General features: G+C 43.4%; 1 protein-coding gene across 1 annotated transcript in view; it reads left to right on the plus strand.

The window, feature by feature from the left end:
* SYNPR (synaptoporin) overlaps positions 1-18,643 on the plus strand; it is a 174,904-nt gene that overhangs the window by 108,376 nt on the left and 47,885 nt on the right. The window contains exon 3 of the mRNA XM_073350984.1: positions 17,199-17,323. Within this exon, the coding sequence (XP_073207085.1) occupies positions 17,199-17,323 (125 nt within the window). The remainder of the gene's footprint in view (positions 1-17,198; positions 17,324-18,643) is intronic.

Here is an 18,643-nt window from a genome sequence, read left to right on the forward strand (position 1 = left end):
GAGAGAGAGCTCCTGGCTAGCTTCTGGGCCTGAACACAGAAGAGCCCCAAGGTAAGGATGAAGCACTGGTGAAGGCTGGGGCTGTGGGGAAGTGGCCCAGGGGAAACTGAAAGCACTTTAGTTAAAGGGACACGGCAGCATGTACTGCCACTGTTAGTGTCCCTGGGCTGGGACCCAGAGTAGTGCGTGGACCTGCTTACCCCCATAAGCCACTGGGGAAGTGACCCACAATTGGACAGTGATAAGCCTGCAGAAGGGAATCTGAACTGATAAGAAGCCCAGGTGGACTCAGAACAGACCAGAATTGATGAAGAGTGTCCAGGGAGGAAGCCCTAGAAGCCTGGCCCCTTACCGCATGGCCCCCTAGCAGGGCAAGGAGCACTTAAAGACATTGTTGGACTAATACCCTGAAAGGGGTCTGTTTTGAATTATGTTCTGTACAGACTGTGAGTGACTTGGCGGGAGGGCTGAGTCCCTAGAAACTGCCAGAATGAGTCACCATAAACTGAGAGAAGTGCAGACACACCCAACCAGAAGGGGGCACTCATGAGAGGTGGGTGCCATGCCATTACAGACAGCAGTGAGGTGAGGAAGGTAGTTGGGATGGGTGGTAAGGGAGAGGTTGGGTGCTCAGCTGAGGGAGGTGCAGAGTATCCCACAGCTCTGCCAGGGCACCCCAATCTGCCTGCACCCCTCAGAGTCCTTTTGGGGTGGGGGTGTGGAATTAGACGTGTGAATGCTTTGTGGGAGGGGAGGGATAATTAGGGGGTGGCAAGATGGCAAAACACTCCATGAACGCAGGGTTAAGATTGCTTTGGTGCTATGTTGTCCTCTTGTAGAATAAAACTCAAACTTCTGAAAACCAGGAAATGAGATTTAAGATTGCACAGGCAACCTTAACTCTGCCCTCTTTCAGCAGTGCCCCAGCACACCCTGTTAACATGCATACCTTTACTCAGTCAGCCCTGCAGCTATCGTAAGACTCATGAAAACATTGCCAGAGTTGGGGACTCCAATCTCTCACTGGAGGATGAGTATCACTTGGCAAATTCAGACTGGAAACCCGGTGTAAATTTCTAACTGTGAAAGTAATTAACTGTAGGAACAATTGACCAAAGATCAGGGTGGATTTTCCGTCACTGACCTATGTGACAGGGTCAGGCCAGATGGCTACAGGAGAGTGTTAGAAGGCAGATATATTAGTTCCAGATTAATCAGGTCCATTTTCCCTGGGTAAGGTAACAGGGGCAATTCCAGAACAAGAAGGGACTTGCTGGAACAAATTCAGGTAGGTAGGCTAATTAGGACACCTGGAGCCAATTAAGAAGCTGCTAGAATCAATTAGGGCAGGCTGGCTAATCAGGGCATCTGAGTTTAAAAAGGACCTCACTTCAGTTTGTGGCATGCGTGCGAGGAGCTAGAGGCACTAGGAGCTGAGAGTGAGATGGCGTACTACTGGAGGACTGAGGAGTACAAGCATTATCAGACACCAGGAGGACGGTCCTATGGTGAGGATAAAGAAGGTGTTGGGAAGAGGCCATGGGGAAGTAGCCCAGGGAGTTGTAGCTGTCGCACAGCTGTTCCAGGAAGCACTCTAGACAGCTGCAGTCCACAGGAGCCTGGGCTGGAACCCGGAGTAGAGGGCGGGCCCAGGTTCCCCCCAAACCTCCCAACTCCTGGTCAGACACAGGAGGAGTTGACCTGAACTGTGGGTTCCACCAGAGGGGAAGGTCTCTGGGCTGTTCCCTGACCCACATAGTGGATCAGCAGAGACTGCGGAGATTGTTCTCCTTCCTTTTTCCCAGGCTAGCCAGTGATGAGGTTAGCTGAGTGAACGGCAGGTTTGAGCCACTAGCAAAAGTGGCCAAACTGAGGACTGCCGTGAATCTCTGAGGTGAGCAAATCCGCCAATAAGCGCAGGACCCACCAAGGCAAAGGAGGAACCTTGTCACAACCTATTTTAAATCGAGGTTGGATGCTTTTCTAAAAGTTCTAGGAATTAATTTAGGAAGTTTTCTGGCCTGTGATACACTGGAGGTCACGCTAGATGATCACAATTGTCTCTTCTCACCTTGGAATCTATGAATCTTGGCAGATATGTCATAGGGCTATTTGGAAGTCCAATTGTTTTAATGATTGTAGAGCATTTTGAGATCTTCAGGTGAAAGGGGCTGTACCTACAGTACCATTTTATTAACACAAAGCTATTTATGCAGAGGTCATGTTCTGCATTTTAATCTAGTTCTAGATTCCTTGACCCCATATATGTAATCTACATACATTGTCGTAAGCTTTCTTGATAAAAGGAAAAAATGTCAAATGATACATTTCTTGATAAATGGGGGAAAAATGGAAAAAAGCAAACAACACCAAGCCACTAAGCTGTCCAACTCAGTAATGCTAACAGCTAAAAGGAAGATATTAATGGCTTCTAATATGCCCTGCCATGGTGGTCCGACAGGACAATAGTGAGGTTAATTCCCTCTCACTCATCCAGAAATATCTTTGCTGAAGTATAATTTAAGGTTGCCAATAAGCAATAATTAGATCATAAATAATGCACTGTGATTGAAGGACAGAGGCCTTTCCTGTAATCATAACTTTTTAGTCCATTGGGACTCTAGGAGTTTTTTTCTTTCTTTCGCCCATGCTATGTCTTATAGTCATCAGAGATTAGTACGGTCGCATTTTCTAGTTAATGTAACACTGCCCATCATTTCTGTTCTGTACATTTGCTGGTATCAAATTTTAACAAAACTACAAGATAATGCTGGACAAGATGAAAAGAAGCTAATGGAGAGAACAAAGAAAAATAGATAATGAAGTGATTCTAGCACCCATCAGTTTCCATTCCCTGGGGACATTATCTGCCTACCGGACTTTCCAAAAGCACAGCTGTATAACACTAATGAAACCCACACTGTTGCTGTATTCCCAAAACTTGGTAGAGCAGCTGTGCTCTCAAACCCCCCCCCCCACTGATCAGATGCCCAAACTGGGAAGTACCTGCATAACTCCCTATCTTCAAGTGCAGATGCCAGTTTGTGCACAAAAATGTAGGGTTTGGTGCATGGAACTGGCATGCACTCATTTCTGCAGGTGCAACTGCTGCAACCATGTTTTGGAAATCTGGCTCTAGATATGGGAAAAAGCTGACAGGGCCTGTAGTGAGTCTAACAGTATTTAGCGCTCTCCTTCCTGGATATTCACCTAGTGCCTTAGTTAGCCTATTTTGTGTCTGTTCCCAGTAATGGAGTTTCCAGAATTGTTCTTGGTAGACATAGTCACATTCTTAAGATAATAACAAGAAAATATTTTATTCCATTCTACATTGCCAGATAAGGTTTGTGAGCAATTTGATACCATTACTCCTCATCCTTTCTTGTGGCATCCTGAACAGCGCTTTATGCCTCTCCAACGTTTACAACTTTCAGATATTTACAAACTGCTGTCACATCCAGCTGTCATCCACGGGATTTGGATTTATGCAAGAAGGACAGCTCATGCTCAAATAAATTGGTTAGTCTCTAAGGTGCCACAAGTACTCCTTTTCTTTTTGTGAATACAGACTAACACGGCTGTTACTCTGAAACCTATGGATATATTTGGGTTTTATTCAGCCCTTAGCGTTGTGCTAGCCATCCACAATCATGATATTTTAGCTTTCTATCATACTTTTCATTCCAAAGCACCCAGGGAGTTTCACAAATGGTGGATTCAATTCTGCCATAATGTGAGATCCCTACGAACACCCCAGAAGGAGAAAACACTGCACACTAGAAGTAACTTGGATCCAATGCAGATTTCCATTTGCAGTTCTGGTCCAGGAGGGCTCCAGGATGTTTGTGACTGGCTGGGAGTGGCCTAGGAGACGATCTTTCCCTTTGCATTTGCTGCATGGGAGGCTAATATCTCGTGCTCAGGCTAATGTACAAGCAGAAGGATGGTGCTACCAATTCAGAGGCCTTTTGGATGCCTACTTGGACAGTTTAAAATAGCGAATGCGCAGGCAGAATGCAGCAGTCATTCATCAGAAGGCCAGAAGTAACTGCAAATGGAAAAATCTTGCTACTTGGGGGCTGCACTGACCCCCCCACCCACCCAAAATGGCCACATTGCAGCAGGCTTGGTGGGATGGAAGGTGCAATATTTCAGACTTAGCCCTAACACAGACTCCAGCAATGTACATGAATTTTTTTCTTTTGGGTCACTGGTCTGCACCAGCGCTTGGAAAAGTTTTCAGCTTCCAGAATAATTTTATTGCTCCACCGAAGCATTCCTGTTCCTGGTGTGCATCGAGACCTCAGGTATTCAGCAGCTAACTGTGCAATTCTACAGTGTTTAACCCTTGCTTTCATTTTAAAGAGCAGTACACAAGGAGGTGCTTGTCGCGATTGCATGGGAAGAGCTGTAACTTCTACCGTGCTTCATGTCTTGAAAAACAATGAACTTCATTCTTTGAACACTTCAATTCCAACGCATTGTGGAATACCCCAGCATAATTACCAATGGAATCACTGTATATGGTAAAAAGAAAAGGAGGACTTGTGGCACCTTAGAGACTAACCAATTTATTTGAGCATGAGCTTTCGTGAGCTACAGCTCACTTTATTGGATGCAAAATGTATCCGATGAACTGAGCTGTAGCTCACGAAAGCTTATGCTCAAATAAATTGGTTAGTCTCTAAGGTGCCACAAGTCCTCCTTTTCTTTTTGCGTTTACAGACTAACCCGGCTGCTACTCTAAAACCTGTATATATGGTAGTTATCTCCTGTACTCCTAAATATATCTACAATGTGTGTCAATAGATCTGGGGTTTTTGGAAAACTGTGTTGGTGTCTGGGTAGAAAGCCACTAGTGCAGGAAAGGGAAGAAAATAGAGCACGAGCTTGTACAAGTCCTCGGGTAATGTGAGCGTTTTATATATGTTAGGGAAAGGACTGAAACAGCTTATTGTTTTATACATATTGTGTAATTTAACTAGGTTTGTTTTATGACAACTTTTAATTTCCGTAAGACTAAGATGTTCTTAGGATATGTTCTAAGTATGCCTTTATTGTCTGCATATTAACTCTTCTGTGTATACTGCCACCTTAGCATTAACATTCAATTTTATGGCTGGCCCATCAAATACAGAATGATGAAAAGTATCTCATTAGCTTACATTACATTTTGAACTTAATAGGAAAAGCGATACAGAGAGTTCTGTCTGGCCGTCTGAAGGAACAATATTCTTTACCTCAAAGACTGCATATCTAATCTTCTAGTGTACAGCTGGGTTTTATTCTATTAAAGTATAATGAGAGAGGACTAGTATATCATTCTGTGGGGGAGGTAAATGGGTTTTTTAGAATAATCAATGAAAGATGATTAGGAAAGATGATTTTCTTCAAAGGAAAAGAGAAAATTCTCTTCTTGGGATTAAAGTAGAGTAATGCTAAATTATTGTAACATCTTTCCTCCCTTAGACCATCCCCAACTTTAGTCCCATCATCCTTCCATTAAGAACCAAATTAAATATTTTTTCATTTTAAAATTTACAGCACTGAAGGCTGGAGTAAGGAGTAGCACGTAGTTAGCTCAGAGACAGTATTGTGGTTCCCTGCACTGGGGGTGCATTAAGATCACAAAATGGTCCCTCGCCTCAATGGGGATGTAATCTGCACCCGTCCTAATACATCTGTGCTGACTTAGTAGTGCTGGCCTGTGTGTTGAGGGAAGGAGGAAGGGGTTAAGGCTTTACTATGTGGGAGAGAGAGAAATCGCCCTGCAGAAACTATGCTGTCCCCTACACTGTCACCTGCAATACAGGTAACCAGCATGGATGAATAAGTGGGCACTTTTCTCCCCTCTCTGGGCATGAAACATGAGTCACTGTTTTGACGTAAGGGGCCTTTGACAATGACCATAGAATGATCAGCAGAGTTTGCAGCTGGCAAGTTCTCCCAGCTTTGTGGGGTACCTAGAAGGAAGGGCCTCTGCCCTGTTGAACAGCTGCACTGCCCCCTAGAGGTCATGGCTTCTATTTGCTAGGTCCCCCAGCTAGGGAGAGGACCAAGGACATGGGCTACATGTTCACTTGAAGCTAGGGTGTGAGTCCCAACCCGTGTAGACATACTTGTTCTAGCTTGCTAAAAATAGTATAAGTACAGACAGCAATGAGCCGTGGCATGAGCTAGCTGCCCCGAGTATGTAGTCATGGGGTCCAGGCAGGCTTTTACCTGCGATGGCTGGTCTTGGCAAGCTACCGCGGCTGCACTCCTCTATTTAGTGCACTAGTTCAATGAGTCTACTATGGCCATGCGAGCAGGGAATCCCACCCCTAGCTCCAAGGGTAGATGTAACCTAGTTAGTATAGCTCCAAGCTGTATTGTATTCAATAGGCTGGCAAGGTTTTGCTACCCTGCTCGGATCCTGGTTGCTCACAGAGCTGCTCCCTCACAGGTGGGGAACCTCAGTTGGGCCCCAAGCAGAGGGGGAAGAACATGCAATGGAGTCAGCTCTTGGAGCACAAAAGGAGTTGAGTTGAGGAGATGTTCCACTAGAGTAGCACTCACACCAAGCTAACAGGTATAGAAGACAATCCAGCCCAGTATGGACCTGATGTGTAAGTTGCTGAGCATCTCCTTTGAGATTCCCATTGACCTGACACTGGTATCTAATGTGAGCTGAGGACACTCAGCACTCAGGATCTGGCCCCATATCATTATCTTGGAATTATGTACTCGAGTCTCATTTTTGCTAAGGCCACTTTAACATGCCCTAGAAATGTAGAGGGGCCTCAGTGTGAGTGCAATGTAACTTGTTAGTGTGAGAATCAGAATCTGTTTAAATGCACCCTGATGAAACATTACCTTGCTTATCTAACCCTGGGTTAGTGTGTGTAGTTACTGAGATTCCTGGGTCTACAGGAGAATGTTCTACTCTCTAGAAAGCGCTTCTGTTCTAAAGCATTTGCCCAAAATTATCGGAAAATGACTGATTTCTGGTGCCTCCATTTCTGGATGCTTGATTTTTTTCAGAGGTTGGGTATCTCACTTTTGGAAAGTCTTGGCCTTTTACTTTAAACCTAACCTATGTTCTAGAGTGGCTTACTATAGTTGTTTTAATGCAGTTCATGCAATAGAATGATCATAGAAATATAAGAATTGCCAGATGTGATCAGCTAACGGGACAATCTAGTCCGGTATCCTCTCTCTAACAATGGGCAACACCAGCATTTTCAGAGGAGTGTCCTCGAAACTCTGAAATTGATCATTATGAAATAATGAAATAAAACAATTGCTTTAGATTTATGAAGCCCCTGATATTGCAAATTCCCATTAATGAGAGGTACTCAGACCAATGCTTTCACCAAAACAATTTTTGTCCATAATGTTGCTGTTTGTTTAAAGATGGGATGCTAAATCCAGGCATTTAGTCGACGGTTCCTGTAACTCTTAATTTTTATCCTAGTGGGAAATAATCTCAGCAATCTATGTGGATAACAGTGGGAGGAAGATAATTCTTATCAATCATCCCCCTCCCAGCACTGTACAAATGTGATCATGTTAGCTAGCTCTAATTTATCAACCAGTCAAGTTTATATAATTAGGAATCCCAAAGTCAATAATCTGATCATCTGCCCTGCTTGTGGGATAAGTGATTCCAGGAAGTGCACATCTCGGATTGGCACGGGAAAAGTGCCAGCATTTAAAAAGGGAACAGGCAGAGATTTAGATCAGAAGGCACTCTTTAATCTTTCATCAGTGACATTTTGGGATGTTTAAATGTTTCACCATATATTTGCGCCGTGCTTTTGAATCTTCCCATTACTATCTTCAGTTGAATTGTCTTTATATTTACTTTAAACAAATCCTAACTTAATCAAGATACACTGTGAGTTATACAGTGTCCTCTGAAAGCCACACGGTAGAGCTAAGTGTTTCCAATGCACAAAGGGAAACTTTTTGAGCGATATACTCTTCTGACTTATTCTCTTGTAGCCCTATTGGAAGTTGTTAGGCAGTACAAAATTTGCCAAACATTTTGTAATCTCTTTATTATAGAGAACTGGGAAAAGGGAATATTTTTTGATCATCATGCCAGAAAGTGTGTTTGTTGTAAAACACTTTAAATAGATAACGTTAATGAAAAGGTGCAAATATTTAATATGTTGCTATTAAAAATGGTCGTGGCCCCTTTTGCTTTCCAGTTTTAAGGGAAAGGGAGTCATCTGGTGGAAGGGGTTCCATTCAATTTTAGCTCCTTTAGCACAAAGTGCAAGTTTTAAAGGCCGGTCTTGTTATGGTGAAAGTGGTACCAAAGCTGCACCAGTGTGATCAGAGTGTGTGTGTGGGGGGGCGAGGGAAACAGCTCTTGATGGTTCTCATGATTGTTATTGCATTGCTTGTAATCTCTGGTTTTCATTTAATTTCAAACACTGAAGAAGTAAGTACCTGTTGGCATAGCTTGGTGTGGACCTCATCCAGTTCAGATTAGGGTTCTCAGACAGTGGTCCATGAACCCCTGATGTTAGCAGAGCTCCTCAGAGTCGGAAACCACAGCCTGAGAGGCAAGTTATGATCAACTGAACAGTTGGGAAAGAAAGGTGGCCTAGGAACATGCTGTCTAATGAAGAAGGCACTGAATGAAGACGCCAGGGAGTGATTCCTCTAGTCTAGATGAAGCTGAACAACTTTAAGGTCAAATATGAGAGTTTTAGCTTTTCTGGGAGAGCAGGAAGCCAAGATTAGCAGATAAAGCTGGAACCTTACCTTTCCACTTGGGAGGATTTGGGTGTATACAGAGACCTGCTTTCCTCTTCACATTTCATGTGGGTAGGGCTCCATCACTAGATGTTGCACCTCAAAGAACTGATAAGACCGTCAAAGTTAGAGCTATCACATGGACTCTTGCATAAAAGAAACCTATGTGTGCAAAAATCCAGTGGTTTATATAAATGTTTCATCAATTTTTAAATGGCAGTTAGCTTCATAATAGGATGTTTTAGCTGCCACATGCTCTACATAAGCCTTTTAACTTGAGAAACGTCAGAAATTTGTACATCTTCTAATGGTTTGACTGAAAAAAAGCTCTCATAATTCAGCAGACCTTGAAGACTTTTTTTTGGAAAGAGGGTAATATATCCCCCCTACCCCTCTTTTTTTAAACACGGGATGGCAGGATGAGTGAAGGTTGGGTGTTGGGGCGGGGGGCAAGTGATAGGAAAATGCTAACTTTCTTACATACTGGTAGGACTTCAGACCTACATTTTCAATATCTGCCCTCTCTTGCTGTGAATCAAATATTTGAAATTCTGAACTTTCAGAACGTTTGACTGGTAACTACAAATGTTTGTGTCCCCACATCAGACTGATCGCCACCTGATGTCTGTCATTGCACTGGCAAATAATATTTCTGAGTATTATGTAAACCCGAATGCAGTGGATTGCAGGAGCAAAATGAGAGGCTGGATTGTCCTCCTGTTGAACATATGGTCTGATCTCAGAATAGAAGAAAATTCTAAGTGCTTCCAGTTGATCCAAGTAAATCAGCTATTGAACCCTGGCATCTCCTAAGCTTGGTCTAATATGACTGTGAGAAGTCAATGGTTTGTTGTGTGGCTTTTCCCCCACAGCAATTAGTAACAAATGGATCTTTAAAAGATGGAGTAAAATGAGTGCTGGAAGTGTATTGTTCATTACAGTCTATTCACTAGGCACCAGATAATTATTCGTTTTACATAGTGTTATAACACTTTCCAGGGATAACATACAATAGTCACTACCTGGAGATTTTTACAGTGGAGTTTACACAGGTGAAGGCCTCAGATTGTGGAGGGAGTGGGGGGGGGTGACAAAACAAAGAGAAGGGGAGACTCATAGAAGAACATGTTCTAACCACCACCTCGCTGAGCATCCGAGATGTGCTGCCTTTTGAAAGAGGCAAGAAGCATGGTCTTGTGGTTAAGAATTGGGATTCAGCAGCTCCAGTTTCAGTCATAGTTCTGCCACAGACTTCCTGCATGACCTTGGGCAAATCACTTAATCTTTCTGTGCCTCAGTTCTCCATCTGTGAAATGGGAATAATAATCCTTCCTTTCTCCCCCCCATCTATTTAGAGTGTAAGTGTTTTGGGGCAGGGACTCTCTTTCACTGTGTGTATGTGCAGTGCCTTGCACAGTAAGGCCCTGATCTCATTTAGGGTTCATGAATGCGACTGTAATACAAATAATTTCCCCTTGGAATAAGTGGGCTAGTGGTGTGTGGCGTGGCATATTATACTCTCGGACACTGAGAAGTGTGGGAAATACCACCCATGTAGGCCATGCTCTCTGTGGCATGCAATAACCGAGTTTCCTGAGGGCTTTAGTCTAATTCAGGTTGCTGAGCTTGGTGCATGGGTGCTGGGTGGTGTTTGGTGGCCTGTGAGATAGTGGAGGTCAAACTTGGTGATCTGGTGGCCCCTTTAAGGCCCAAACTCTAGGACACACTCTATGTACACAGTCTCCCATTCAGTCAACGGTGCTCTGGCCCCCTCCCCAGCAGTGACAGCATGGCTGAACGAGGCCAGGCTCCCTCTCAGTCTGATGCTCAGGCCCTCTCAAGGGCAGCTATTGCTCGCTTGTGCTGTCCCGAGAAGGGAACATTTTTGACGCAGGGCAGCTGTTCACCTGACTCCTCCTGCTGCTTATGGCTTCTTCAGCCACAGGGAGCTATATGAAGTGAGCTGTAGCTCACGAAAGCTCATGCTCAAATAAATTGGTTCGTCTCTAAGGTGCCACAAGTCCTCCTGTTCTTCTTGCGAATACAGACTAACACGGCTGCTACTCTGAAACCTGACATAAGAGAGTGTGACTCTCCCTAGTATGGCTAATTAGGAAACGTACGGCAATGACCTCCCCACCTGTGTGGCCACAGGCCGGGTCCTGTGTGGTGCAGCTTTGTAGCTGCTCCTTCACACGTAGCAACTGGGGAGGCGGTGGAGAGCTGCCAGAAATCGGTGGAGCCTCATCTCTCCCGTGTATCAGCCGCTAGGCTGAGTGGGCACAAACTGAGCAGTAAGCCACCCCCTTTGTACTTCATGATTGCATGGTGTGTGACCCTCTGAGTCATTATTCCTCCTGGAGCCGTGCTGCTTCCCCATCGCTTCTTGCTCAAGGCTGAGCCTAAGGACACAGTCTAGTCCATAGTTGCTCATTGCAACTATGTGGTCGGAAGAAGATGTATTTAATTTCAAGAGGAAATATGGCATGCATGCATAGCACAGATGGGAATATTGGTACGTGTGGATTTATGGGTAGGAAGTAAATAGGAGCATAATGAAACATGACTTTTGCCAATAAACTTTTCTATGTCAGAGGGGCCAGGTTCAATAAAATTATTTTCCAGATGGCGTTTTTATTGAATCTGGTCCATCAAGTTCCCATTGCTGGGTTTACAGCTGCAATTTACACAAATCTACCTATAATAAAAGTACAGTATGCTTGCAAAATTACAGCACAGGCAAAACCTGATGGGTAAATCTTGGTTTAATACATAATATACTCAGCTGACAGCAGAAAGCAGTGAAAGCAAAAAAGGGACAAAGAAGCGTTTGAACAAAAAGAAAACAATGCTTACAAGTTTGTCACGAAACCCAGGGGGAAATATCCATTGTTGAGAGCCTCTGTTCTTCCCGTCTGCCATGTGACATGTAGAGCGTCTCCCAAAAGGTGCTGTTTGTATATTTCCTGCTGCTGCCTCCAGACCAGCTGTGCTTTTGTTAGCTTCTATGAGTTCAAGGTGTTAGCATATAGACGACCCCCCGCACATCAAGAGACAAAGCAATAGGAAGTGTCAGGGCAAGTCCCAGCTTTTGCTGAGCCTTCTGTAAAGTCAGACATGCAGAGCCCTATTCAGCTGTCTTTTCATCTGTGGCCGGGAGCCCATGTCCATAACCTCCCCCAGGCTTCTGAGCAAGCCCAGAAGGCTGCTGGATGTGACAGGCAGGCATAGGAACTAGCCTGCAGCGTTCTTAGGCTTGGACCTGGATGGATAAGGAATTTAAAGAGGCTGCACAAATTCAGGGGTAGCCTACACAAACTCTGCCACTGAAGAGAAGGCATCAAAACAGGAGAGGAGAGGAGACAGCGTAGAGGAAAAGGAAGGTTACTGCTCCCTCCTGAGTAGTAATAACTGTAGTTGTGGGTGGCAAATTCTCTATGAAGAGATTTATAGTTTCATAGATCCCAAGGCCAGAAGGAACCAGGATGTGACCATCTAGTCTGACCTCCTGTAGAACACAAGCCACAGAACTTCCCCAAAATGATTCCTAGAGCAGATCTTTTAGAAAAACATCCAATCATGATTTTAAAATGGTCAGTGATCTTGGTCATGGTTAATTACTCTCCCTGTTAAAAATGTACACCTTATTTCCAGTCTGAATATGTCTAGCTTGAACTTCCAGCCATTGAATTGTGCTAGACCTTTTGTCTGTTATACTGAAGAGCCCATTATTAAATATTTGCTCCCCCTGTAGATACTTATAGATTGTCCTCAAGTCACCCCTTGATTAAAAGGGGCTCCTTGAGTTTAAATGGCATAGGTGTATACTATCTGATAAAGCTTTAGCAAAACAGATATACCTTCAATGTGTTCATTTCTTTGAACTCCGTGCCCCAAATACAGAGCAGCCCAGTTGCCAGGGAAATGGAGGAGATGCTACTGTGTATTCAGAGCAGGGCTATCTCTTCCTGCACTCCTTTAGCTCCCTCTTTATTTATTAGGGTCTATTAATCTTTGTGGCCCCCTGCATATCTGCAAAATAGTTGCATTTACAACTTCATTAATTAGGCCAGAAAGCTGCTCAGCTCCGGTATTTCCCGTTCTTCTTAAATGTATTGTTTTCTGACTTTGCCTTACAAATTAAAACAGAATGATTAATCCCAATTTCCATTGCTATTCTGTATGGAATTCAATTAGTTCCAAGTGCAGAATAACTCCTCTTTACAAAGGAAATGTTTGACCTCATTTACTATCAAGGCCTATTATTCGAGTTACAGTAGCAACATTTATAGTTTTGGGATAAATATTTAACAGGCTAATACACAGCAAATCTCAGCTTTTACCCACTTAGGTTGTTAGCCAACCTGACATTTAAAAAGCGATTGAATAAATGTTGTATTACGCCTTTCTATTACTGTTGTTCATTATTCAGAACACAGTGGCAGCTGGAGGCCTGTATCAGGGCTCCATTATACGAGGTGCTTTACAGGCCTTTAACAAAAAAGACTGTTTCTGCCCCAAAACATTTATAATATTGCATCAGAGATTGGGTAAGAGAACTGCAGGAGGGGATGGCAAGGTAATGGTGGAATATGCTAATGTGGTACGGTAAACAGTAGTTGTTCATCACTAGCCTATCTGCGGTCAGATGGCAGGGTTCTGTGGGCATCATAGCAGAGGTAAATTTCTAAAGACTTTGCCCAAAAGTAAGTGAATTAATAATATTGTTTTAGAATTATCTTCTTATCTACAGTACTTATATGGTCCCATTAGCTTAGTGTCTGAACATCCCATAATCTTTTTAATGTATTTATCCTCACCGCAACCCTGTAAGGCAGGGAAATGCCATTATCCCCCTTTTACAGATGGGGTGCTAAGACAGAGGAGCCAAGGGCCAGATTTTTAAATTCCGGTGCCTGAAGATGTAGGTAGATGTTTAGTGGGATTTTCAAAAGTGCCTAGGCACTTAACTCCCACTGATCTCAAGCTTTTTGAGTAGGGCCTGTCTGTCCTTTTTGTCTTGTGCAGGCAGGGCCAAGGACACTGCTGGCATGTAACAAGTACTTAATAATGCTGTGGGGAAACAGAAGAACATAGTGTATGCTAGCATTGGGATACCTATGAGTGAGTGTTACGGGTTCCCCGCTGTGCATAGTCCACAAAAAATAGGAGCCTGATACAGGCCCAGCTAGGGAGCCCTGGCTCCTTAGCTCAAGCTACAGCAGCGTGTGGTTTTAGTTCTGGAGGCCCCTTGTTCATTCTCTGTTGTGATGGCCAAGATGGTGGCTATCACACTGGCATGAAGAGAATGTCTCAACCCCCTTCACTATAGGGACTCCATTTTAACAACGGTCATTGCAAATTTACTGGAATGCCACCTGCTATAGCTGCGGATTTTTGTGTTTTGATTTGGCTTTAAACTCTTTCTCTGGATTTTAATTATCATTGCCCCTTATAGATTTTCCTTTCAGCTCCCACCCATCGCTGACTGAAATCCCACTAGGATTTAAGTAGAAGTGTGTTGTACAGACGCTGCCATGTGAGGAGTCATGCCTTATTTATTATTTCTATTGGGATAGCTCCTACAGACTACAATCAGGGCTCCATTGTACTGTGCAAATGAACAATACAAAGTCTCCGCCCCAGAGAGCTCTCACTTTAAGAGCGGTAAGCCTTCACACTAGGTTTGTTGGGAGGCCAGACTCATTATGCCGGGCCCAGGGCCAACTCATAACACTGGCCCCTATCCCACAGACATAGAACATAAGAACGGCCAGGCTGGATCAGACCAGTGGTCCATCTAGCCCAGTATCCTGTCTTCCGGCAGCAGCCAGTGCCAGGTGCCCCAGAGGGAATGACCAGATCAGGGCAATTATCGAGTGATCCCTCCCCTGTTGCCCATTCCCAGCTTCTGGCAGTCAGAGGCTAGGGACACCCAGAGCATAGAGTTGTGTCCCTGACCATCTTGGCTAATAGCCATTGATGGACCTGTCCTTGATGAAAACATACTCAGATTATATAAATAACATTGAATCAAACCAAATGGCCACAATTTGGCCTGGATTTTTTTTCTCATGGTGATGGGCTTGTGGCCCTCTGCCTAGCTGCCCCCTTTGGACTGGGCCCTGATAGTGTACCCATTCCTCCCCCGCTTCTACTTGGGGCCTGTGGCTAGGCAGTCTTGTCCCTCTCCCTCCTGTAGGCCTTGGTTCTATATGGGCTGGGCTGACTCCACGGATGCAGGGCCCACATGTCACACACATAACTTCGGGGGAACGTGAGGGGTCAGGTCCTGTCAATCATTTGGAGGGACTGAAGTGACTGCGTCGTTCCTAACAGGGATCTCCAAAATGGAACTGGAGTCTACCCCGTCTCCATGGTGATGAGGGCGGGGAACGAGCAGAAGTTTGCAGGCCCTCTGCAGGCCCTCCCCCAGCCACACCTAGGTGCCATTGCTCATTTGGTTTTTATTAGATTGGGGTCCCAGTGCCCACCCTCCTCTTTCCTCCTGCAGGAGTGACACAGCTGCCCTAGAATGGCGTAGCATGGCTTCAGGGGAGAAAAGAGAGGGGGAAGCAAGATCCATAGAGGGCTGCTGGGGGAATGGGTCAGGATCCCCATCTGCCATTCCACCCCTAAATTTCCTACAGTTATGTTAGTCAGTCCATCTGTCTGTCCAGTGTAGGTCTGACACATCTGACTTCAAGGAGTTACCTTGCTCTTACTGCCACGTTGCAAAGTCCTAGGATTGGGCTCTACATATCTTCCATGCCATTGAGCACAAAATATTACTTATGTGGGAAAAGGCCAGAATGTTCACCTGTCTAGCAGCCAGTCTCTCCAATTATCACTGACCTCGTACTTCAGCTTTGTTCCTCTTGTGTTGAGTGCTTCCTTCCCATACAATCTCAATTGTCTGTACAAACACTGTGGCTTGGCTTTGTTCTGAGTCACCCCCAGCAAATCATCTTGTGCCAGCAAAAAGCTTTTTCCATTCCAAATGCTCAGGAACGGTAATCTGGCAACAGGTGGCAAAAATATACACGTATATTAAGGAAACCTGAAGACAGAGGAGGATAATGCAACTCCCAGTTTGGCTGTGATTGTGCCATGAATTGGAGTGGTTGGTGGGGTGAAGGTATACAGCTGGTATTGACAGCACTTATTAGGGTCTTTTGCCTTGGATGGGTTACAGTATGCTCTAGTTTTCTGTATCCTGCCTCTCTGTCTTTAATGCAGCCATCGTTCTTTCATTCTGCCTCAAATTTACTTTTCCTGTTGTGGCCCACATCTGTCATTTCAGTGCTTCAGGACAGGCTCTGCTTTACGTGACGTGTGTGCTATGCTTGTATTCCTCCTTCGTCACTGACCCATCGTTTATTTCATTGTTAATATGAACGTGACATAATCTAGGCAGCCAAATTCCACTCTCATTTACACTAGTGTAGATCTGGAGTAACTCCATTAAAATGAGTGGAATTACTCCAGATTTATACTGGTGTGAGTCAGAGCAAAATTTGGCTCAGAATGTGATTTTTATTTATTTATTTATTTATTTATTTTTATAGAAGGGACAAAAATAGAATCAAGTGCCTGACCCATGTCCATGTCAAGTGGTGTGTTCGCAAAGCATCCTAAATGGACAATTGCAAAACCCATGGCAGCCTTGTCCTCCTAGATTTAAAACCGAGATGGAGCAAAAAAGAAAACCAATAGCACTGCGACTTCCGCCATACAAGTAGGCACGCGTCTTCGGGAATTAAGATGAAATTGAACCTGGATTTGAACCACCTTACTTTTTGCCCAGGCCTCGTTGGACTGTTGAATTTATTCTGTAACTTGCTTTGTTTCCCTTTTACTTTAGTATTGATTTATTGCATCTGCTCATTTATCTAAGATTACAATAATGATTCCAAAAACTAATAAATCATGTTAGTCTTTTATTCAAAGTCATATGTAGCTTCATGAAAAACTAATGAAGGATAATGTGATAACATATTTTGCATGTTGTGTCAATATATCTACATGAACCATGTGTCTGCCTTTGTGTCACTCCTTCGAAATCCCTATACTGGCTCCTGAGAACATTTTGCAGTGATTTTATTTATATTTAAAGTTTAAAATGGTCTGTTGTACTTGGTCAATCTTCATTCTTTCTCCATATGTTCTTAGTCTAAACTAAGGTCTAAATTGCCTGGTTGTAATTTTTGGCACTGAGAGCAAGAGAAGCTTATAATTATTCCTCTTAATTATGGAATTCACTTCCTATTACTATTCAGAATAACCAGTCTGTTTGTATTAAAACCCAGATGTTCTTGACCACTCTGCCTTATTGATAATCTGAGCGAGTTTCTTGGGCAGCGACCTCTGACTCAGTCAAGAAAACCGCTGTATAGATACAGTTGTTCTTGTCGCTGAAGTAAAATGAAAATGTCATTTGTTTTTGACAGCTTTTTGCAATCTTTGCATTTGCAACATGCGGTGGTTATTCTGGAGGCCTGCGGCTCAGCGTGGACTGTGCAAACAAGTCAGAGAGCGACCTCAGCATTGACATAGCCTTTGCCTATCCTTTCAGGTAATCCATTTTGGTTCTTGACCGTTCATATTCAGGGATGCAGCTCACCTGGGACCTGATCTGAATCCTCCTGTCAACAGTGGGAAGACTCTCATTGATTACAGGCTTTGGATCGGGTACCTCTTTCAGAAAGTTTTGGACAATAAGGGTAGCATTTTCAGAAGCACTTAAGTGACATAGAAGCCTGTCCCATTTTAAAAAGCAACTTAAGAGCTTAAGACTCACTGAAAAATCAATGGGACTTAAGCTCCTAAGGGCCAGATTTTCAAAGGTATTTAGGTGCCTAAATGCAATTTTCAAAAGCACTTGAACAGGTTATTCTAATGGAAGTTAGGTGTTTGGGTACTTCTGAAAATCCCACTAGGCATCTATCTGCATCTTTCGGCATCTAAAATCTGGCTCTAAATCCCTTTTGAAAATGGGATTTAGGCTCCCTAATCACTTAGATACTTTTAAAAATCTTACCCTAAATATAAGAGGAAGAAGGTGGGTGAGATAATATTTTTATTGGACCAACTTGCATGGACGGAAGAGACAGAGACAAGCTTTTGAGCTACACTGCCTTTGCCACCAACAGAAATTGGTCCAATAAAATATCTCACTCACCTTCTTTCTCTTATATCCTGGAACCAACATAGCTACAATAACACTGCAAACTCTAAACACAAGAAAGACAGAGTGGGGCAAAAAAACGTTTAAAATTGAAAAAATGCACATGCTGCTAAGGATTCTAATTCTGTACAACGTTGAGTGAACATGACGCCCCCAACATCACTTTTAAAATATGACTGAGGGCCACTCTAGGAACCTGTACTGCATTTCTAGACAACTATACTCTTTAAGAAATCTTGAGATGACAAGAACAATGAAGAATGTGTAGCCCAGTCTCAAATTAAGTACACCATGACCTTATCGGAAATTGTTATATTGCTTCTAGAAATTACATGCTGTTTTGCTTAGGATTTCATTATGCATAGACCAGAAATAATGGGTTCACCTTTACAGCGCTAACTGAGATATAACATCATCCAAACTATGCACGCTGTTGGTGATTTCTTGAATTGCTGTTAATTTATGGTATATTTATATTACTCCAAAGAATCGTATTTCCTTTATACAAATGGGTTTTTTTCTTTTACTGTTCTGCACAGCCTTTAACATCTTTTTAGTATGCATGAGATGAGCTCTGAAAATTGAGTTATGTGAGTTTATAATGTGATTCGCTTTCAAATAGGTCATTTCACCAGCATTTATTATAGAAGTAACCGTAGTAAAGAGCTTTTAATTTAGATTATTATAAAACATTATTTTATTTTAAAA

This window comes from Lepidochelys kempii, chromosome 7 (genome assembly GCF_965140265.1).
Source record: "Lepidochelys kempii isolate rLepKem1 chromosome 7, rLepKem1.hap2, whole genome shotgun sequence".
Lineage (NCBI taxonomy): Eukaryota > Metazoa > Chordata > Testudines > Cheloniidae > Lepidochelys > Lepidochelys kempii.